Below are 22,224 nucleotides of genomic sequence, written 5' to 3'. Positions count from 1 at the left end.
CTGGAGCTCTGTGTATTTGCATTCAGTTATAGGAGATAAATATTTAAAATCAAACATTTATAAGCTTTTGTGACTTTTTTTTTTAAGCTCAGAAGAATGGATTTCCTCTCCCACAAAGAAGCAGCAGCAGCAACTTCTGCAACTATCCTCTTCAGAACTTAATGGAACTCCACGAAAGAGAAAGGCATAGACTGATGAAATTTGCTGGAAATAAATGTATTGAAAATGTGAATAACTTCAGTTAAAGGAAATAACTCACGTTGTATTACCCGTTATGAAGATTTTTATACTGATAGAAGATATAAATGTATTTCAGTTAGTAGGAACAAAAATTTAAGTATTTAACATTGATAGCCTAATTTTTGTATAGTTAATTTTCATTTCTAAAAGCTTTCAGAGTTTTTATGTTCATGTGTGAGAAAAAAAAAAGTTTAAATATATCCTTTTTTATTTATGAAAAAAATCAAACTTTTCAATAAAACTGCTGCAATACAAAACACTGCCAATATAACCGATTGCATTAATTAAGCCAATAGACTGTTTAAAAAATGAGAATTTCAGGTGTCTTGGGGAAGAGAAATTTCTGAGTTACTCTTTTTAACTGGTGAACTGTCAGGGCATTGTAGTATCAATAAAGAGAGGGCTAAAGAAGTATTGAAATTTAACCAGAGCTATTTGTGGAGGTTTCAGACAGTTAACAAGAAGTCAATATCTAAGGCTATGTCCAAAGTGTTGGCATGGGAATTTATGTTTCCTTCAGAAGTTTCTCCTTAATGCAGAAAACAAAGTAGTATGAAAAGTGTAACAGGTTTACTAGGAGGCTATTCTGTGGAGTGGGAGAGTGGCAAAGGAAGACATTGCATGGGTACAAATGAAATAATATTATTGTCCAGTGCTAAACTCTTCTTAATATCTGCATTCCAACAACCCTCATAAAAGAGCCTTCCTGCTAAGCAGATAAAAATTGATCCATAATTATACTGTAATTGAAAGTATGGCATCAGGATTTAAGTAGGGAATATCAAAAGGGAAAAAAAATTACAGCTGAACTGTGCATATATTTTAAGAGTTGGAAATAGGCTGAAACAGGAGGTAAAATAATTATGTTGGGGAAACTGTAGATATCTGGACAGAATTTTACTTCGTAAGGATGTCTCCGGGTTTAAAAAAAAAAATGATGATTTTGTTTGGCTTTCTTAAATGCCTAAAGGAAATTTAAATATTTCATGGTTTAAGAAATAGTTTTAAAATGCTAGACAAAGTATTCAACAGGTAAATGAGACCACAAAAAAGAGGGAGTCAAAGCTTACCTCTAGTTTTCGAACTGCATCATGAGGGTTAGTAATGTACATGGTAGAAAAGGACCAGACATGTTCAAAGATACAATTTCAGTCAGGCTCAGACTGAATAGCTGAAAATAGGCTCCATTGGTTGAAAAACTTGGAAAGCTAAACTTGAGATAGCTTCAAGTAGTACTTTTATACTATGTAAATGACCCCTGTATTGTTTAAGGATGTGGAAGTGTTGGTTCACACCACCCTCAAAGAATTTCTGCGTTGGAGTGTAAGTTAATATCCTCTCTACCGATTTCACCCAGCAATAAGCACTTAGTATACATTTTTTCTGAAAAGGGGCATTAAATTTAAAGACATTCTGTCATAAGTTTCATAATGCTGGTCACGGACGCACATCTTGATGACATTTCTAATAAAACTCCTCAAATTATGGGTGCAATGCATTCTAGGTTAGGAGGGATTCTCCAAAGCCTCATACCTTAATAGTCTAAATTATTTTAGACATCAAATTGTGCTGTTCTTAAAGAAAACAGATTTATAACATTAAAATAGATGGCATATAACATCAGCTAGATATTCTGCTATCCCTGCCTCAGTCCTTTTTCTTGTTTTTTAGCTCTACAGACTTGAACCAGGCAACCATAATGGAGTGTTAGCCATGTAAGAAAATGTCCTACTGTACTCCATAACTATAATAATAGTACCTTTTTTTTTAAGTAGTACTTTTTAAAAATGCATTTATTTTCCTTCTGGCATCTACTTCACCTCAACCTTCAACCTCTGGATGATCCTGAATTTGATTAGATTAAATACCTATTCCATCAGAAATGCTTCCTCTTGAAATTCATCTCTTGGCTTCAATGGTCAGAACAGTATGTACACTACTGGTGTAGTTTGGTGCATCTCCCTGGTGGAAGAAGCCAACAGGAAATTAAGGATGGTTTCCGGAGTTGTGTAACAGTTGTCAAAGATTTCAGGGAATTTCACCAGGGGAATTTTCAGGATTTTTTAGCAGAATGATTGAAAGTTAATTACAGCACACATTACTGCTTCGCGTAGCTGTTTAGGACAAGCAATCTGGTCTTGACAGAGCCTTCAAGCTCTGAAGGTAAGTGTCACTTCAATCCTTACCCATTGTTTACTCTGTAGCAGACCTAACCAGGGAGTAAAAGCTACTGGGGTGCGTGTGTTGTGCTACTCATTTTCATGAGAGGCTGGTGGAGAGCTGTGCAAGAAACAAGAGGAAGTGGCTGAGGGGTGAGGAGGTGGTTTCTGAGTCACACCAGAAGCAGCCGTGGGTGGGGAAGGGCCGCAGCCTGCCCCATGAGGACGGGGAGATGGAGCCACCTCTCAGCAGGGCTGGGCTGCCCCTGCGTGGGTAGTGCGGGCAGTGGTGCGCGGGGCCTACGGCAGTGTCCTGACAGAAGGCTGAGTAGGAAGCCCGTTGCTGTGCCAGGTGATCCCATCCCAGACAGCAGGTCCTGCATCCCCACCAGTTTTCCTGCTCAGAAGATAGATTTCCTCCACTGAAAGCCCTGAGACCTTGTCCTTGCCTCAGCTTTCACTGTTCGCCAGCCCCACCAAGCCCATCATCACCCTGTTGTGTGTGGGCTCAGCAGTGAACGTGGAAGTTTGAGCACCAAACTTCAACAAGGAGAGATGGGGAACTACACCTCTGCAATGCAAGCTGCTGATGGGTTTTCCTGTAGGATAGGGAAGCTCTGGCACAAGTATGTCAACCTACTGGGAGTCTTGTTCCTGGGCTTCTGTCAGCAAACGCACTTGCCTTCTTCCCAGTTTCCCTACCTTCAGTAGAGGTGAAGGCATTAATGGCAAGGCTTCATTTCTTTCCCTGCCCTCCGCCCCCACCAAAAGGACCACAGCTTGACTCACTGCTTAAGCTCTGCTTCCCATAGCCTTGTGTTTCTTGTGTGCCCTTTGCTCTACCTCCTCTCGCAAGCAGGGTTTCAGAGGTTGCCTACATCAGTTGGGTGATGAAACATTGCTGTAACCTAGCAATGTTGGTCAGGGACAAGTCCGTCCTTCCCAAACGACACTGTTATGGTGTCCCAGTCCCACCATGGCCCTGGCTTCACAATGCTACTTTTCCAGCATCACCTCCTCCAGTTCTTTTCTAGCCTCATGCTACTGTCATCTGTGACTTCCTTCTGACTCCTTCAGGGCCTCTTCAAGTCCCGTCATCAGCCAGGGCTCCACATCAGGGCAAGAGCAGCCGTGGAGGAGGGAAGAATAAAATAGCTCTGCTGGAAGGGAGTTACAGAGTTCATCAAGGCCTGACCGCTTCAGGCTTAACCACAAGTTAAAGCATGTTACCGAGGTATGTTTATACTGCTATTCTGAGCTCCGTTTCAACTGAGCTGGTCAAGAGATTTGAAGTCACCATTGATGAAGGGTCAAAACTGTCAATTACAATGGGAAAAGAAGTTGTTTGCCGTAGTGTTGCTTTGTTTTGTTTTGTTTTTCAGAGATGCAGAGACTATAGCTGCATTTTGCAGTTATTCCTCCATCCCTTTTGCTGTGTGGTTCTAAATATCTGGTGTCCAGTAATTTGGTTGGGAAAAAAAAAATGCAGACTCATTTATCCTTCTTGGTGAATGAAGCACAACTCCAGGTGTGGGCAGTCAAAACAGGTCTAGCTCATTAAGTTGTGTGTATTCAGATACAGGTACAGCAATAAAAAGCTCTTATCTTCTGTGACACTGCTTGTATCTCTGAATGTTCATTACAAATTAATACTTAGTGTTCAGGCAAATTCTATACCATTCCAGGAGTCCTTTTCTTTCAGACTCTCCATTCTCTTTGTTGTTGTTCTTAATCATAGAATCAGAGTGGTTTGGGTTGGAAGGGACCTCAAGGATCACCCAGTTCCAGTCCCCTGCCATGGGCAGGGACACCTCCCACCAGACCAGGTTGCTCAAATCCCCATCCAGCCTGGCCTTCAACACCTCCAGGGATGGGGCACCCACAGCTTCTCTGGGCAACCTGTGCCAGCACCTCACCACCCGTACCACCCTTCTATCTTCCAATCCTAACAATCTTTTTTCTTTTTCTTTTTCTTTTTCTTTTTCTTTTTCTTTTTCTTTTTCTTTTTCTTTTTCTTTTTTTCTTTTTCTTTTTCTTTTTCTTTTCCTTTTCCTTTTCCTTTTCCTTTTCCTTTTCCTTTTCCTTTTCCTTTTTTTCTTTTTCTTTCTTTCTTTCGAGATATATTCAATATCTTCATCCTCCTTCATCACAGTTCTCTGTATTTTCTGACTCTTTGAGCGTACTTTTCTTTTGCTTACTTTTTTCCATATGATAGCAACAAAGGACTTGTCATTGTTTTTAAAGGCCTTTTTCATCTGTTTTCCTGGGCAGTCAAACAGGGGTCCTTAATCAAACATACATGAACATAGTATTTGTAGTACTCAGGATAACAGTATTTGTTTGAGGTTGTGCTGGTGTCATTGTATGGGTATCTAATAAAGCATTGGTAAGGAGCTGTCATTAAAATGCTGTTTGCATTTTTATCGTTATTTTCTCCTAATGAGTTTGCTCCATTATTTTCATATTAAAAAAAAAAAAAAAAAAAAAAAAAAAAAGCTGTGTGAGATTGCTTGTCATTAGCACAGCAACTAATTATTTTCACCAAGGCAGCTACTACTGAACAGATCTTCAGTCAATTAGTCTTCACCTGCCAGGATGCAGTCCAGTATAGAAGCCCACGTTAGTTATAGTATTTTCTTTTTTTCAAAGTCAGTTTGCTTATCCTCTAGGAATCACAGGCATTTTACTGATGGTAGCAGTAATGCTGTCTTTCAGCATGAAGTAACTCTCAGCCTCCCTTTCTGCCTGTTGCTGGAGAGGGTGTATCCAGTGATTTTGACATTCCTGTCACACCAGATCATCTCCCCAGGCTTCTGCAACAGTGATCATTTCTCCTTCATAAAAAGCATGCACTTGCATATGTGCATACACAAAGATTTATATATATGTATACATACAGTTTCTCCATTATATGATATTTCCATAAAGAGGCTCTCCCACACCCACTACCCCTACAGAGATGCACAGACTTGCAGCAGAGCTGTTCTGTTGACTGGATGTACTTGAACTGCACGGCCCCTCTATTTCCATCCATGCAGAATGTTTCCTCTGCAATGAAATATTTCTAATAGGAGCAGCCTCAGCTTGAGCAAACAAAACGTACAGATACATGTGCGCGTACACTAATTGAAGGAGATTTTATCTTAAACCAAACCATATATAAAGCTAGGGCAAATTTTCAGTTGTTACTGAAAAACAGTAAGCACCTTATACATGTATTTGCACAAAAATATAAGTCCACAATTCTTACTATATATTTAACGTGTTGGTTCTTCAATACTCAACAGTTTTTAAAGGACTGAATTTATTAGGGCTCTAAAGAAACCCTCACTCATTAATTTGTGTATAATTATTTTAAGCTATGCTAGTGGCTAGCCATTTATGAGTACAGTATCTAGGCCCTGTTTAAGCACACAACCAAACATGAAAGTCATTTGCAACATAAATGGGCCATAAAGAATAGATCTTCCTTCTATTTGTAAAAATTTTAAGTATTTTACTACATCAGAGCTATTTCTTTTTCCAGGCTTACACAATATTAGAATCACAGAATATCCCAAGCTGGAAGGGACCCACAAGGATCATCGAATCCAACTCCTGGCTCTACATTGGACCACCCAAAAATCACCCTAGATGTCTGAGAGCATTGTCCAAACGCTTCTTGAACTCTGCGGGCTCGTTTCCTTGACCACGTCCCTGGGGAGCCTGTCCCAGTGCCCGACCACCCTCTGGGTGCAGACCCTTTCCCTAACCCCCAGCCTGACCCTCCCCTGTCCCAGCTCCATGCCGTCCCCTCGGGTCCTGTCGCTGTCCCCAGAGAGCAGAGCTCAGCGCCTGCCCCTCCGCTCCCCTCGTGAGGGAGCTGCAGGCCGCCATGAGGCCTCCCCTCAGCCTGCTCTGCTCGGGGCTGAGCAAACCAAGGGACCTCAGCTGCTCCTCTTCATACGTCTTCCCCCCACAGACCTTTCACCATCTTTGAACACACAGTAATAGTTTGATGAAGTTGTACACAAGAGCAAATCATGTAAGGTTATTTTTTTACTTTTTACATCTAATAACACAGTCCAAGAATTTTGCCTGAACTATATATAATGCTAACTTTTTTTTAGCAAAGGAATGTTACATACTAGTTGTGTGGAGGACATTTAGTTGGCTCTACTTTCCTGTTATTCACTCATTTTTTATCCCTCATCGTATAACTCTGGCAAACCAACTAGACCCTGTCATGCAAGAAATACACAAATTGTTGCATTCAAGCCTGATTTTTAGAACAGGAAAATTAATTTTTCCCCCAATTGACCTACATGTTTGGAACAACTGTGGGAACCTCTCATTCAGCATTTTTTTTCACAAGAACCTGGTAGGTTTAAAAGTTGCTGAATTAAAAAAAAATAAAATAAAAAATGATTTTTTGAATTAAAAGTCACTGCTACTTAATTTAATGGCAATGATCCCAAAAAGCTCCAGACCTTAGCTTTCTCCATGAAGCAGCTGAAGGGGGGGGTAGTGAAAACAAGTATTTTATATTACATATAGTTCCTGCTTTCGTTGCATTCTTACAACTGGATTCAAAATACATTAGAGAAATGAAATGGCAATATAGCATAAAATTAGTATGGAACTAAAGCCCTAATAAACAGGCAAGGTGCATTGGTGTGTTCCCACTTTGTCTTACTTTCAAGACTTTCGAGTTTTCCTAACTCTAAGGATCTTTAAGGATCTTTTAGCACACGTGTACGTGTGCGTAGAAACGACCTAAGTTTAATGACTGTTCTGTCGGAAGATACAGATCGCAGGTTCAGCTCTGCTCGAGCTGGAAGAGCTGGTTGTGCAATTCCTGACAGCCCGAGGAATGCAGTGAAAAGAATTCTTCAGAAACAATGGAAGAGGCGATTCTGCAAGTTGCTCAAGAGCTTCTTTTCTTCAGCAGAGTCCCGGGGCAATTCTAGTGCGGAGGGTGTCCTGTGAATAGTGAGAAGGGATGGTTAGAAGTCCTTGTGTTGTTAGGGACTTTTAGCAGAAGCAAGCAGGAGAGTAATTTTAGCAATTTTTAACAGTTCAGTGAGGGAAATCAAAGCACAGTTGCTGAAGTGGAAGCATAATCAGGACTGGTAGACATGCAAGAAGCCACATACGCTGAAATTGAGCCTGCTTTTGTGGCAAAAGGTAGTTTTGACAGATAGATTAACTACAGATTGCTGTCTTCAGCACAGCAACTTTCTTATCTTCTGCCATCCACCACCATCCACCCCTGAATTGGCTTGAAGGTATACAGCAGGGCTGGTTGAGCCCAGCTGCTGTAAGGGTATGGTAAAAATGGGGATGGGTTAGATCAGCTACTAAACAGTGGTGAGTTGCTGTTGGAGTGTTGTTACACAGACATGTGGAAGCTTGCAACTAATCATGTCCTTTATTGACATTTTAACCACCATTTTGAAGTTTGTAATTATATTCTGAGTGGAGAGCCTTCCAGATGCCAAAGGCAGTTTATTGTCATGCACAGCTTGAAGGAAAAAAAGTCCCTCTGAAAGTGGGTGGTCAGGCCAAGACTGTGACTTATCCAGTTGGGCTCTGGAGAGAGATTTTATCTAGCTACAGAATTGACCCTGCCTGAGAGTCATCATCAGAGCATCCAACCTGCATGAGATTTGACCTTTCTCGTCCTACTCTGCAAATGCTGTGAGGCCAGCAGCAGTGCTGGAAAAAGCGTGTACTTGTCTGACACTACACAAAGCCTAAATAGTTTTTACTTTTTCCACTTAACTATCACCTGTGTGTTTGAGCATAAACTTGTGACATCGCTGGAGTCTCCTCTACCAAACTGTGTGTCCCCCATGTGCTCAGATATTTCAAACATAAACAAGAGCCTTCAGAGGACTTTGAATGGAGGAGTGTGTGCCAGGAGTGGGGAAGGGTGTGTAAGCGATGGAGAAGGCTTAAGGAAGATACCTGTAGCTTTGAAATTTGGGCTTGAAGTTCCACATCTCCCAAAAGGAGACATGACATTGTTAGGCCTCTGTTCAGTGCTGGATGCAAGATGCATTTCCAAGATCCAGGTGGCTTGGGGTTACAGATGAGCTAACCATGGAGGCTACCAACAGATGACTTTGAGTATCCTCAAAAGTCTCAGCTCCATTTTTTCTAGAAATAGATGAAGGCACAGAGAAGACAAGCAGAAAAGCAGAAACTGCTGGAGTTCCTACAAATAGAAACCCTCATATGTATGCAAGAAATAATGTTAATACTGGACTGAGAGAAGGTTACATCTATTAGCATTACACAGAATTGCTGTGGTAAGTCTATGAACTACCCTGCCAGTGAGACTCCTAACAGCCTAGTTCTGCTTCCACACTTACAGATAGGCTTGGACTGAGGATTCTGGAGATTATACATTGCAACACCTCTGTGCAGTGGATTTTCAAATTATTCAGGCTGAATAACGTCCCAGAAGACTTCATGGGCCACTTTTCCTCATCTATGATCACGCAACTTTCCTGAGTCACCAAATGGTCACAGGGGAAGTATCAATTTTAAACCAAGGTTTCGAGGTACAAGAAGTCATTTTCTTGTGGGAAGCCAAACACTCCAGTTCTTCAAATTTCATATCTTCCTTTTGTGTGTGTATGTGACTCAGAGCCAGAGCCTTCTAATCCTCAGCTATCCAATTGCTCTTCCCTGAATCACAGTGTGAGAACGTGTGTTCTAGGCTCTACAAGCCTGAGTCATTTTTATGTTAATATTTCAGAAGTGTAAGCAGTAATTTCTAGGAAACATTCAGTGGGCTTGGAAAAGGAGAACCACAGATATAAGCAGCTATACTTCACGTACCTTACAAACAGAAAGTCAGGTATTCTGGAGAAGAGTTACTCGTTAAATATTGATGCGCTGATTCTTAAACCCCACAAGTACATTTTAAAAGTTAATGTTGAACTTTTATTTTCTGAAGTTGTGCTCTGTCTACTCTTATCTTTCAATGGTGATATGTGTGACTTCTGCTGTAAAGAAGGATTGGAAACATTATTTCAACAAAATGTGTTGAAGTGCAAATAGCAAGTGAACTTATGAACTCTTGCATTCTCAGAGGGTCTGGAGGGGTCTCTGCCAGGTTCAGAGAAAGAGCAGAACATGGATGCTTTAGTTAGACTGCTGGCAAATAGAATTATCTGGAATTAGCACAATTTATTCAGATTTGGCTTTGTTCCAGCTTCCACGAGGGGATGCTACTAAGGCAATTCAAACCTCATTCATGCTTCATGGTATTGAACAAAATAGTATTTTTTTAACACTTTTTTTTTCTTTCTGTTTTCTCAGACAGATCTTCTCAATAGCAAAATCATGTTTTCAAGTGGTCTATCAGAATTTTTTCAAAAAGAAAATTTAGATCCTCTTGCCCTAAGAAAACTAGCATAGCTGTAAAACAAGGGATATTTATGACTTATATGAGTCCACTTTATCATTTTAAACTGGATTTCTCATGAATAAGCGTTACCCAGTTTCTCTCCTGAAAGTTTCCTTTATGTGAGTAACAGTGACCCCGTGTCAAATGCATGATAACATTATCGGAATAGAGGAATTTGGGGTCAAAGAGTTTGCTGGTTAGCTTTGTTGCCAAGACTGTTCCAGAGCCTTACAAAGACATGCTGACACATCAGTGCGGTGTGTCAAGGAGCTGACTATATGGAACATTTTCCACGGTACTATTTGAAATGTGAGCCTTTCCTTTGTTGAAAAGCGTTCCTGCATGTGCAGAGTTTGCGTGTGAAAAATAGTAATGAAAAATATGCCATCTTCCTGGGGGTTGAGAACTGGAAAGAAATCTGGGCTCTTTTTTTTCTGGGTTGGCAAAGCAGAAAGTTCAGTGTTCTGCATTAAAATGATCTTTTGCAAAACATTCACAATGCAGCTAAGACTTTTGAAATCAGCAAGCTTATTAATTGTTACTTTGGTTTTTGTTCTCAGCTTTCCAAATGTTCATGAATTGCAAAATCACAGCTCTCACTTTTAAGTCTACTCTGTCTTTGGAGCCTACTTGCCCTGTCTTTTGTGCACACTGACTGTACATCTCCGTTTCCTCCTTAAAGCAGTGTTCCTGATTCCTGGGAAAGAAGGAAACTTGTGAGAACATTCCTCAGTTTTTAGGGAATGCCCATTATTGGTCTTGGAATACTTTGACAAATCAACTAGAGAGAGAGAGAGAGAGAAAAGGAGAGAGAGCAGTAGTCAAGTCTAGTTAACATTCACTTGGGTAAAAAATGAATAATCCCATCTCAGAGTTCATAACATCTAGATCTTTCATCTGCATAATCTTCTCTGTCTGCAGACCTTTTAAAAAAGAACTGTTTTCTAATTCTTGCTGTTTCTCTGTAGATATATATTTATTTAGTAAAGATTAAGAAAGGACTTTGTGAGTGGTGAACATAAATGTTCCCTCAAAAGGTAAAATGGAAACCAGAGTCTTTAGGATGAAAAAGAACTATCAGATTATCTCTGCCAAAGGATCAGAAAGGCTTTGAAGATGAAGTACTGGATGTCACTTCACTTGATTTTTTTTTTTCTTTTTTAAACTTCTGTTTAAGACCCTGGATGGTCTTTTCGCCCAGGACAGAAATTAAATGTGATTAAATAAGATTCATTCCTGTAGGTACTAATGCAGAGGACTCCTGTGGGTGTTCCTGGTTATTCTACACTTTTGAAAATCAACCCACTGGATTTCTATACAATGAATATAATCAGATGGCTCTTTTGGTTCCCATTTGTGTACATGATGATGATATCAAGTAGACTTGACCACTGATAGGCCCCTAGCTTCCAAAAGGCCCAAGACAACCCTGTCCGTAACAGCAGCTAGTTAAGTTTGTTGTCAGTATAATATCTTTTATAACCATATTCTTGCCAGTTGCAAAACAGGACCAGACCCCAGAGACACAGTTTGTAGAAAAGGCTTGTTTTGTTTCCACCCCTGGATGTGTGTCCAACCTATGTTGCAATGTTTGGCTGTGAGCATTTTTTTTTTTTTAATTATTATTTTAAAATGTTGGTAGCCCTCTAAAAACAAAAGGGTATATCTATGCAAAAGATTTAGGCTTGAATCTTAAGCTGGGCTCCTCATGCTTAGAATCACTAAAACCTGAAAACCTGGAAGCAATTATAAAAACTGAACACTTACTCATCTCAGAAGAGTTTTGCAAGTCACCAACAAATGATTCATACATGAAGTGCTGTCTGTAGATTTAGACGGGAGCTGAAACATAGATACCCGGTCACCACAGATTGAATTGATGGAAAAAGAAGGGGAAGTGTCTTTTATTTTACACTACCGCAAGTATTGTTCAATAAGTTTCAGACGAGTAACTCAACCCAAATAACTGATGTTTACCAGAAAAATCTCACACACAAGGAAAATGGAATAAACTAATTGTAAAAGAAGGGTGAACTGTGAGATAGCAGTATGAAGAACTGCGATTCCATAACTGGTTAGAGAAGTTAGTTAAAGCCTGAGCTGCCTCTTAGGATGCCACATAGGAAATAGTGCTTTAGAATAATCTGCATTGCCAAGTCCAGAACAGACAAGAGGAGAGTTGGAAGTCTGAAGCAGCTGGATAAAGACATTGTTACTGCAAAGCCCTTGCAATAAAATGAATCAGGAGATTGGCTTAAAAGTCATCAGATTTAAAAAATGTATAATTCTTGGTACTTGCCGCCTTGTTTCTGAGACTGTAGGATGGTTGTGAGTCAGGTTTTCAAATCACTCTCTGCAAGGGAATGCCAGAACTAACTTTTCCTTGCAATACAATCTGAAGTGCTCAAGTCATGCTGGAATTCCAGGAACTGGAGCTCGAATGAAAACGCAAAATGCATGAGATGCTGCAGTACTAAAAAGAAACGTAAAGACAAACAAAGCTCAGTAGTCATAGGAACTACATTTTCTGCCACGTTTTTGAAGAGAAGATTGATATAACAACATACATCCCATATTCCAACAAAGATAAGGCTGCTCTCCGTCAGGATCTCACTGTTGTATCTTATCAAGTCCGTTGAACTAGTCAGACTCCTCAAAGAATAAAGGTCTTGGGAGCATTCCCACTTTTTCAGAGCAAAGCAGGACAACTCACACAAGAGGCAGTGAACGTTTGGCTCTCTCTGGATGCAGTCACTGAAGTGGTTCTTGCAAGTTATCTAAAATTAATCTAAACATTTTCAATTGTAAATAACTGATGTTTCTAGACATTTGGCTTCCTTGATACAGATGTCTTCTTATACAAAAGAGAACTGTCCCTATAATCTTCTGCCGTGCACTACTTCCAGTAAAATTACCTTGTACTAGTTTGCAGTGACTTCTTTGCCCTCTGATTTGGAAGTATCCTCACGTACCTCAGAGGATTTATTCTCCCCTAGCATAGTTTGAAAATATCTCTATAGCTACAGCCTCTGCTACATTATTTCTTTATTATTAATTGTTAATGACAGATTTCAGGGAAAAGGTAGGAATGAGCTGGTACGATTTATTAACCGAATGTTTGCCTTAAAATGCCCTGTTGTTGGGAACATCGGCAAACAGTTCAGAATGAATGTGTAGGTTGGCATAAAGTAAGGCAACATCTCACAGCAGAGACCATCTTCTAGCTCCACAACTTAAAACTGAAAGGAGAGAAAGGATAGCCAATGCATGTTTAAATGGCAACGATGAGCAAACTTTAAATTTCTCTCAGAAACAGGTACACAATGTGAAAGAAGCGACCAAAACTCCCTGCCTGTTCTCCTCTGCTTCCTTCCCGCTGCCTCCCCCTAGATCCCAACCCTCAGCAGAGGTGCCATTACACTGGAATACGGGGAATTTCATCTGGCACAGAGTTTAACCACTTCCCAAACTGAAGTACGCTGCACTGGTTTATGCACATTAACCACATCAGTAATCTACAGATTTGTTTTCTGGCTTTGACGCTGTTATTATAACTGAAGTGGCAAAACTTTCTGTAGAGACCTGGCCTTGGCACAAAGCTTGTGGCTGTAAAACACTGAAGACAGTGGAGCTCTGATTTTGTTCAGATCCTCCAGCATTGCTGCCAGGTACATATAAAACAACAGGGTTCCTTCCCTGACCATTTCTTATCCTAGCGCAGTAATGACCCCATTGTGTTGTTCTGTAAATTGCTGAAGGGAATAAACAGAGAAGCCTAACACCAACAGGCACAGAAAGGATTAACAATCCCTGACAGAGTTCATCCTAATGCTTGGGTTAACTTTTAACTGTCATAAAAGTTAAAGGCCTGAAATTTTTGCGTTCCTAAAAGTAGAAGCGAATGTTGTAAATAATGCCAGATGCCCTGAATTGAGTCCACGACTGAGTTCATTCTTGAACACACACTGCTATACATAAATTCTTCATATCTTGTGTCCTTTCAAGTTTTCTAAAATCATGAGTTCATTTCACCACTACTGCATACAGTCTTGTTGTGCAGTGGAAGTGTTACAGTCATTTGATCCATCGTTTTTCATTCCGCCACACAGGAAGCACACCAGCAGCGTCCATCATTTATAACTTATTTTCCATCAGTCGTCATTCCTGTAGCCATTGCTCTTCTGAAATTATATAAAAGACACACCCTCTTTTGGCAATGTGGATTTCCTTTGAACAGTAAAAGACGAATACAAGTCAGCGGCTGATCAAGAATGATCATTGGGACAACAGTGTAAGACATGTCTGAGAGACTCAAGAGGAACTGATGTCACCGGAGGTTTTGATCTCAAGTGGGAAAAATGGAATTGAAAACTAAGCTCCCAGAAAACTTACCACCTAAGTATCTACTTAAATATCTTAAGTAGCTACTACTGAAATCTCTGAGATGTTCCAAAATGTGTTGATATATTTATGGGCAAGAATGGAAACTTCAGTGGTTAAAGATGAGAGAGTTTAAATATATATTTCAGCATTCCTCATGTAACTTGCAGTTACCTCCATGGCTTACTGCTTGCTATGGGGCAGGTGTTTAAAACCTACCTACCCCCCTCTCACCACTGGAAATAAATAATCTAGGCCATTTTATGGGGACTTCTGTACTCCCCCATTTCAATGCACCGTGCTGACCAAGACACCACACTCACGGTTTTAACATAGCATGCCTGAACAGGAGAATATTTGGTTTTGTTTAAATAAACTACCTTTCCAGCAGAAGCTGACAGTGAGGCACAAAATGCCCACAGACAAAATGAATGCATCCAGTGATGTTATCTGACAGAGGTCTGATTGAAACAAATCTTGGGTGGTTAATCTCTAGTTCTCATGGAGATGCAGGCTTTTAACTCCCATCAAAAGTGGTGGGAGTGAAGTAATTACCTGCTTTAAGGAGGTTGCCCTTGGCTGATTTGGATTGCTTAACTGATCCAAACAGAGCACTGCTATCATCAGCTTATTTGATTTCAGCCTTGAGAAATTAAATACAAATGGGTTTTGCAGTCATATTAGCACACGATTAAACACATAATTTTGACACAATGAGAAACATTTCTCAATATTAATTTCTATAATTATCTCTAGAATAAACACAGATATATATATTTAATTATGAGCAAAATAAATACAAACTTTCATTTTTTTTCCCCAGTTTAATATGCTTCTTGATACATTTGTCTTTGCCACCACACATTGATACAGAAGGCAATTAGGATTCCGCAATGCAACGTTTGCAACTCACTGCTTCCCAGCAGGCAGGGGGGGCTGAGGAAAGATAAACACTTTCCTCTCAGTCCAAATGAACAGAAATTCATGTTAGAAAGAAAGTGCAATACACTAAGGCAAAAGTGTGAATAACAATGTTTCATGGCATTTGAGCTATGAACAGAACAAGACCCTGCTGTACTCGCCACCTCCTCCTTCCACACCTTCTTACCGCCAATACCTTTTTGCACCTCATCCCATTACACTGTTGTGCAGCTGCTTACATTTCCCTACGTCTTCTTTCCTTTTTCTCAACTTCTCATTTTTTTGAATTGCCACTTCCTTTGAAATTCTCAAATGATAACAAGCAACTGCAAGAAAAGTCGTCAGATACTTTTATTTGCATTTCACATTACGTTAAAGCAGGATATGATTTGTCACAAGACAGTACTGGAGCTTACAGGTGTGTTGGAAAACAGGCAGCGTAGGATTTGCTGCCTGGGTCTGATCTGAGTGTAAACTCCTTTGGGTAGAATCTATGTGTTCATTTTTATGAATTGGATTGTGATAGCTTTACTATTGTAGAGGGAGTCGTGCTCATTTAGCGAGTCTGTTTGCAGATAAAAGCGTGATAGCCTCATCCTGTAATTGTAGGAGGCTGCCAATATCAACCCATGAGAATGAACCTCCAGGGACTGAGTAGGACGAATGATTCAGCAGAAATCTGCCATGGGGAAGGATAATGAGAATGATCCCCAAAAGGGATTCTCCTCCCCCTTTCTCCCCATAGTTTTGTTTCTTGTGAGCAGTACCACCAGTGGCAGGCACTGGGGGCCTGGAGCTGTCATTTGGCTTTGTTCACCAGAAGCTGTCCTCATATGTTTTGCGTCATGGCTTTCGAGATTAAGAACAGCCACATACCATCGGCATGCAGTGAAAATCTAAGACTGGAGAAGGCTGAAGAAAAAAGGGATTGGGGTTTTGTTCTTGCCTTTATTTATTTTGCTTTTTGCATCTAAGAGCTGCTATAACCTCAGTGAAATTTCACAGGATAAAGAACGAGTGGTGTGAGGGAGCAAACTGGGAGAAACCAGAGAAGCTGAAGAAATTTGCTGAGTGTCCAAATGGCTGAAGCAGAAAAATGAGTTAGCCTATATAAATCCTCTTCTAAAAACATGATGTGCCTGCAGAGAGGCGACAAATATTTGCAGTCATGGTCTTTACCTAATGAGGTCTTACTTAAAATATTCCTGGCATTTTTGTGTTTGGTTAGCTCATTTTAAAACACAAACTTTCCTTAAGAACCCTAAATCTTTACAGTGTGCAACTTGAAAAGAAGTTAAATTTAATCTTGATTTCAAGTGAAAAAGAAAAAATAAATAAAAATAAAGGAATCAGAAGAAACATACAGAGTGTCTCCTTAAAAATAGCAGCCTTTTTTTTTTTTTCTTAATTGTAAAATAATTATTAGGCTGGGAGTTCTTTTCTCCAAGGAAGCAAGAAAGATGTTATGAATTATAATTTTAGGTCTTATCTAGGTGAATAATTTCTGCCTCTTGTTTTCAGGAAGAGATTCTTATTCTTTATACTGAAATATTGCACTACCATCAGAGGTGAGGTACCCAAACCAAAGTAACCAGTATGTCTATAACCACATATGACAATTCTTGATTTGATAACGAGCAAGACTGGAAGAAACTCCTTACAGCAAGGGTAAACAATGCATGCTGTTTTGGACTTGGTCTTTAAGTATGTTTCAGCTAGTTGTCAGCAGGTTTTTTGAGGGGTCTGTGTGCAGGCAGCAGGTGTAGCTTTGTAGGAACCAGCTTTGCCCCGCTGCACATGCAGGTTAGAGTGGTCGTAGCTGTGGAAAGAACCAAAAAGCACTGTGCATCTTCTCCACTGAAGTCACTTGCCAATTTCAATAAGCGTAAAATAAGCAGACACAAAAAGAAATCTCTTCCCCATACCTCCTCTACTCTCCAACCCCCAGGCCGTCTGCCAAGAAATGCCAATCTCCTCTGATCTTCTTTCCAGTGCCCTTTAACTTCTTACACCTTTGTTCTCGTGTCAGCCAGCCTCAGGGCTCTTCACTGAGAGGTGTTGTGAAGCATTAAAATATTTCCTTCTGATTGTTGTCCTGCACTCGGATGTCTTCTCTCTGCATAGGCTCCAGCCTTGCTGTGCCAGGAGCCCCATGGTAACAGTGGGTTCAGCCCTCGCACGCTGTAATACAGGAGAGTATTTTAGTGGAGACTTTAATCATTATTTCTCCTGTCTTTAGTAATCACGCCTATACAGTACAAAGCAGATACAACATTTCTCAAACATGAAATACTTGTGGCTTGCAATTCACCAACCCTCTTCTTGGTGCAGGATAATGGATATTGGTCTCTGCTGTCCCGGGCCTGAAGCCTTCAGCAGACTGTAAAGGTGTGCTCAGGTAGCTGTTCCCAGGGATAAGCAGTTGTTTAGTTCGTTCTCTAGCCAAAACAATAATTTTGACCATTTTTAATTGGTGTTGTTTTTAACACAAACACATGGACACAACCAGGCAATGTTTGGGCTGTTTGTAAAACACTGATTTGTTTTTCTGTCTAAAGAAGTTAACCTAGCACAAATGTTTGGGTTTGTTTGTGTCTGTGTGTCTGTTTTGTTTCTTTGTTGTTGTTTGGTTGTTTTTTCTCTGCATGCTCCAAAGTTTAAGCCTTTACAGACAGTAATTTCATTAACATCTGCCATTAACATCCGTCAACTTTTCATTCGGTCATTAATTTTCATTAAATATTTACAGCTAAATATGCGTCTGGCTGATTTCAGCCAGGTGACTACAGCTAGAAATTTCAAAATTGAAACCCAAATCTTGCAGTGGGGAATCATTAGAAAAAATATATTGGGGGAAAAAAAAAAAAAAAAAAAAAAAAAAAAAAAAGCTCATTATCTGAGCTGAGAAAAGTTGAAGGGCACCAATCATAGACTCCAATTATAATTGTTAATGTTAATATTGATGTTAAGATGAATATGTCGCAAGAGGGAGAACAGACAGCCTGTCCATGCAGCATGCTATTAAAGACACATTCGTCTTTTAGATTTCTGTAGTAAATACTCCGATAATGTTTTTGCTATTTATTCTGCCCTCCCACTCTATGCACTTTTCCCTCTTTGGCAGGCCCTTGCACACGGCCCTAGCTGCTTTCCCATCATTATCCTGTTACGAAGCATGAAAGTTCATTTGATCTTGGTGCTGAAAACACACCCAGGCAGCTCAGTAAAGGGAGATGCACTTCAAAATAATTTAAAGGGATTTATGGACGCACATCTGTGATCTCCATGTTCCAGGGACCCGTGCTATGACCTCTCCAGTCACCAAAACCCTCCTCGGTGCACTTGCAGATTACACACTCCTTTTGGAGGGAGGGGTGCAGGATGCTTTCCATGTACTGTAAGAAACATCTGTCTTGGGATTTCTGTGAATTTCAGAGATGAGAGGATGCAGCACAGAAAAATAAAGTGTGAACATTGCTGTCTCCTTGAAAGCAATATCAACATTAATACTTACACTCTGAAATAAAGCTAGTTACACCCATAGAAAAAATGCAGCCATGAGCAGAGCTTGAAGCACATGTTCAGCATGCACCTGAGTTGAAAATTCTCCCGGCAAAGCCAAATTTGTGTTCTGGTTGCTGTTGTATCAGCTGATATCATAGCCCCAGTGTGAATATCATAGGCGTTGAAGTAAATTCTAAACATCTGCCCAAATTCATCCATTTCCATTCAGCTCAATACTTCTCAGCACTGGTCATCCTCTGCTGTCACTGCCTTACTGAGCCACCACACAGCCACACACCAAACTTCACACTCTGCCATAGCATTCGCATCCAAGTTCCCACAGATCTCTGATGTCACTGAGGAGCAGTGAAGGGTCCTGCAGGATTTTGGTTTTCATTGTTATGGCTTATTTGAAACAAAACAAACTCAAAGATACACCATGCTTTGTAGCAGAAGAAGCTTCACGTGCCCTTTTAAAGTAATGGCAAAGTGAATGCAGTAAATACTATCAAAGTCCACTTCCATAATATTTACAAACCGGTTGATCCAGACAGCAAAGGGACAACTCATCTACATCAGAAAACAGGAGAGACTTTCTTGCATGGTTCCTGACTAAACAAATATTTTTCCAAGGACAGGGTCCTGCAGTTATGGGCAACTCCTGGCTCATTACCTGCACATCCAAGAGGTAAGCAGAAGACTACAGGGACTCTCCATTCCAATCATGTCCCGTATTACATTGATCCTGATTGCACTGATCCTTGATTACATTGATCCTGTAACCAGGCAAGTCTTCAGTTTGCAGGTCAGAAAGGTGCCCTCATTGCAACTCAAGTCACACCTGCTTTATCTTCCTGCACCAAGACATAAGCTCCGTGCTTTGTGTATGGCAACATGCTGTTGTTTCCTGCTCGTTTTGTTTAAATCAGCCTGTTAATTTTTGTCCTGTGGAGTCATTCTCAAGATGGGCATGACCTCAGCCTTTCATTATTTCATGACTTTCCCTTTGTGGGAAGACATACAGCTCTTCCATGTTGCTCATCACTTCTGGAAAAGGACCAACTTCAAGAGCTCCTTGACTGGATGAGGAGGGGAAAAAGGAAGAAGGGCCTTCATTGTTACTTTTTAGGGACTTGAATTGTAGTCTTGCTTTCTTTGGGCTGGAGAAACTCCAAATAATTTCTGCCAGCAGAAATCATGATGCCTGAATGTCATGCTATTGCAAATGCAAACAGTGGCAGAGTAAATTGCTTAACCTTTGCCTGAGGTGTAGTTTCTTAGACAGTGACGTGTTGCCCTCTCCAAAGGAGCTGCAGAGCTGTTAGGAGGATGCCATTTTTTTCAGGTGAAACAGGATGCACTGAAATGACAGCAATAACCTCAGGTTTTCCCATTTCTGCTTATCACCAGTAAAGTATTGTTGTGCACCTGTAGTTGGACAAGTTTTTCTTGGGGGTTGTGGGCAGAAAGCTTTCGTGTATGTTCCCAGTGAGACAATTATTAAAAAACTCTCTGAAAGCATAATTTTGACCTCTGTGTGTAAGGCTTATTTTCCTGTCATACCCAGAGGGTGGGCGAGTGAAATAGTTGGATGAGGCCAACTGTAAGACCAGCAGATGAAATCTACCTGTTTGGGCAAGTCTGGGCAGACAACCAGGTCTACAGCTGAAAGCAGGCCATTGCCTAGAGCAGAAGAAAGGGCCCGGCCCTGCTGCCTGCTTTGTTTGAGACCTAGAAAGCCAGAGAGGCAGCTGTGGCTAAGGGAGGCTTTGGAGCACGTGGCTGGGCTGGGATCACACTCAGCAGCAGCAATCTCTTCCAAATCTTCCATCAACCTCATGGTAGCTGCCTGACCTCTCGGCTCTCCACCCAAGCACTGTTCCCTCCTTCCCTTCCCTTCCTTTCCCTCTGGCAGGAGCAGCCTGTGCTGCCCCAGCCTCGCAGCTTTATTTGGTTGTGCTGAGTCCAGGCTTGGTGGCTTTCAAGATTTCACCCCTCAACACAGGGCTCCCAAGCCCCTACCCTGGATCTGTCATGAAGCCCTGAAACACCCCTACAGCTCCTGCTCCTGGGTCAAAAAAAATGCTCCTGGGTCAAAAAAAATGCAGAAGAAACACTTGTTCTGTAACACCTCAGCTTCACGCTGCAGCTGACTGCATGGTCCCACGAGCAGTTATGTCTGAGGGTTGGTGCAGAAGCCCATCAAGCTACTGAAGGGAGCATTGAACAAGCAGCATCCATAGCAGGACACGAAGTGGCCGTGTACGAGCCTCCGTGGACACCAGTGCCCACATCACCTCCGCATCCAGAGGATGGCTCTGGGCTTCCCACGTGCTGCACAAGCACAGCACAGACTCTGCCTCTAAAACCGCAGCTCAATGTGTCTGTGGCCATCGAAAGGAAGCACTTCAGAAGAACGGGAGCTGATGAGGACAGAGGGGCCTCCCTGTGGTCTGGAGGCTGGTGGGACCCAACACGGGCTGCCTGGCACGGGCAGGTAACCCAGTCCGGGTGCCTGAAGAAGACTACAACATGAATGAATTTCATTAATAATTGCTTTCTCTGCTCAGCACAGGATTCACCTCATGATTAATGGCCTACACCACACCACTTGTCTAAAAGCAGAATTTCCGAGCTAGCCTTTAAATGCATGGTTATCGTATTTTGTACCTGCATGGGGTAGTTTAAAAACTGTCTTACTGCTGTTGCGATGCTCGGTGCGGGATGCAAGGGAGCAACCGTCTCACTTTTGCAAGCTCCCCCTCGCACCAAAGAGCTTAGCAGGCTTTTGGAAGGATTTAGACATCGCTGGCCCCTCGGCTGCGGGCCGGGGGAGCGAGGGGGGCTGCGGGCGAGCGGGGCCGGCCGGCCGCGGCCCGGCAGGGGTGGAGGGGAGCGGCGGCAGCGGGGCCGGAGGGGCGCGGAGCCACCGCGGAGGGGCGGCACCGGGGTGGAGAAGGGGGGGATTTGCGTCAGTCGGGGAGCCGCGGGCGGGCGGGCGGAGGGCCGGCCGGACAGACGGCCGCGGGGAGCCGGCGGAGAGAGGCAGCGGCCGGCCCCATGGAGCTGCTGTGCCCCGGCCCCGCGGCGCCCTCGGGCTGGGCGCTGCCGCTGCTGCTCGCCCTGGGCGCCGGGCTCAGCAGAGCCACCCCGCACCTGCGCTACTCGCGGCCGGGCTCCCGCAGCAAGTGAGTAGCGCCGAGCCCCCCCCCCCCGGGGGCGTGAGGGATGCGGATGGGGATGGGGATGGAGATGATGGGGATGGGGATGGGTCCCCCCTTCCCTCCCCTCTCCCTCCGCTCCATGTGGCCTCCGCCCCGGGCTGATGCCGCTTGTCCCGTCTCCCCTTCCTTCCCCGCTAGGAACTGGTGCGCCTACATCGTGAACAGGAACGTCAGCTGCTCGGTGCTGGACGGGACGGAGAGCTACGTCCAGGCCCAGTACAAGTGCGCCTGGAACGAGTTTCCCTGCCGGCCGACCCCCGTGTAAGTAAGCCGAGGACGAGGAGGAGGAGGAAGAGGAGGAGGAGGAAGAGGAGGAGGAGGCGACCCCGGGAGGGGACGAGCTCGGTGGCCCGAAGCCCTCCCGAGCGAGAGCCCCGCGGGGGAGCGGTGGCTGCGC

General features: G+C 42.4%; 2 protein-coding genes and 1 long non-coding RNA gene across 6 annotated transcripts in view; 2 read left to right on the top strand and 1 right to left on the bottom strand.

Moving 5' to 3' along the window:
- Positions 1-499, top strand: part of SMCHD1 (structural maintenance of chromosomes flexible hinge domain containing 1) — an 86,673-nt gene extending 86,174 nt beyond the window's left edge. The window contains exon 48 of the mRNA XM_038174698.2: positions 88-499. Within this exon, the coding sequence (XP_038030626.2) occupies positions 88-190 (103 nt within the window). The 3' untranslated portion in view covers positions 191-499. The remainder of the gene's footprint in view (positions 1-87) is intronic.
- A 4,028-nt stretch (positions 500-4,527) lies between these two features.
- Positions 4,528-21,425, bottom strand: LOC113842831 (uncharacterized). Of its 2 annotated transcripts, XR_011807567.1 has the most exons (5): positions 19,277-21,425; positions 18,372-18,521; positions 12,366-17,280; positions 12,098-12,271; positions 4,528-7,361 (listed from the first exon to the last, which is right to left on the bottom strand). It is a non-coding gene; the product is annotated as an uncharacterized lncRNA (long non-coding RNA). The 2 variants fall into 2 exon arrangements; XR_011807566.1 differs by having other exon boundaries at positions 18,372-21,425.
- A 145-nt stretch (positions 21,426-21,570) lies between these two features.
- Positions 21,571-22,224, top strand: part of EMILIN2 (elastin microfibril interfacer 2) — a 39,084-nt gene continuing 38,430 nt past the window's right edge. For all 3 annotated transcript variants that reach the window (XM_072034769.1, XM_072034768.1, XM_027451993.3), the window contains exons 1-2: positions 21,571-21,791; positions 21,966-22,088. In XM_072034769.1, coding sequence (XP_071890870.1) covers positions 21,664-21,791; positions 21,966-22,088 — 251 coding nt within the window. In that variant the 5' untranslated portion in view covers positions 21,571-21,663. The remainder of the gene's footprint in view (positions 21,792-21,965; positions 22,089-22,224) is intronic.

The sequence above is a fragment of the Anas platyrhynchos genome, chromosome 2 (assembly GCF_047663525.1).
Source record: "Anas platyrhynchos isolate ZD024472 breed Pekin duck chromosome 2, IASCAAS_PekinDuck_T2T, whole genome shotgun sequence".
NCBI lineage: Eukaryota > Metazoa > Chordata > Aves > Anseriformes > Anatidae > Anas > Anas platyrhynchos.
Note: the sequence above shows the minus strand (reverse complement) of the source record. Positions and strands in the feature narration are given on the sequence as shown.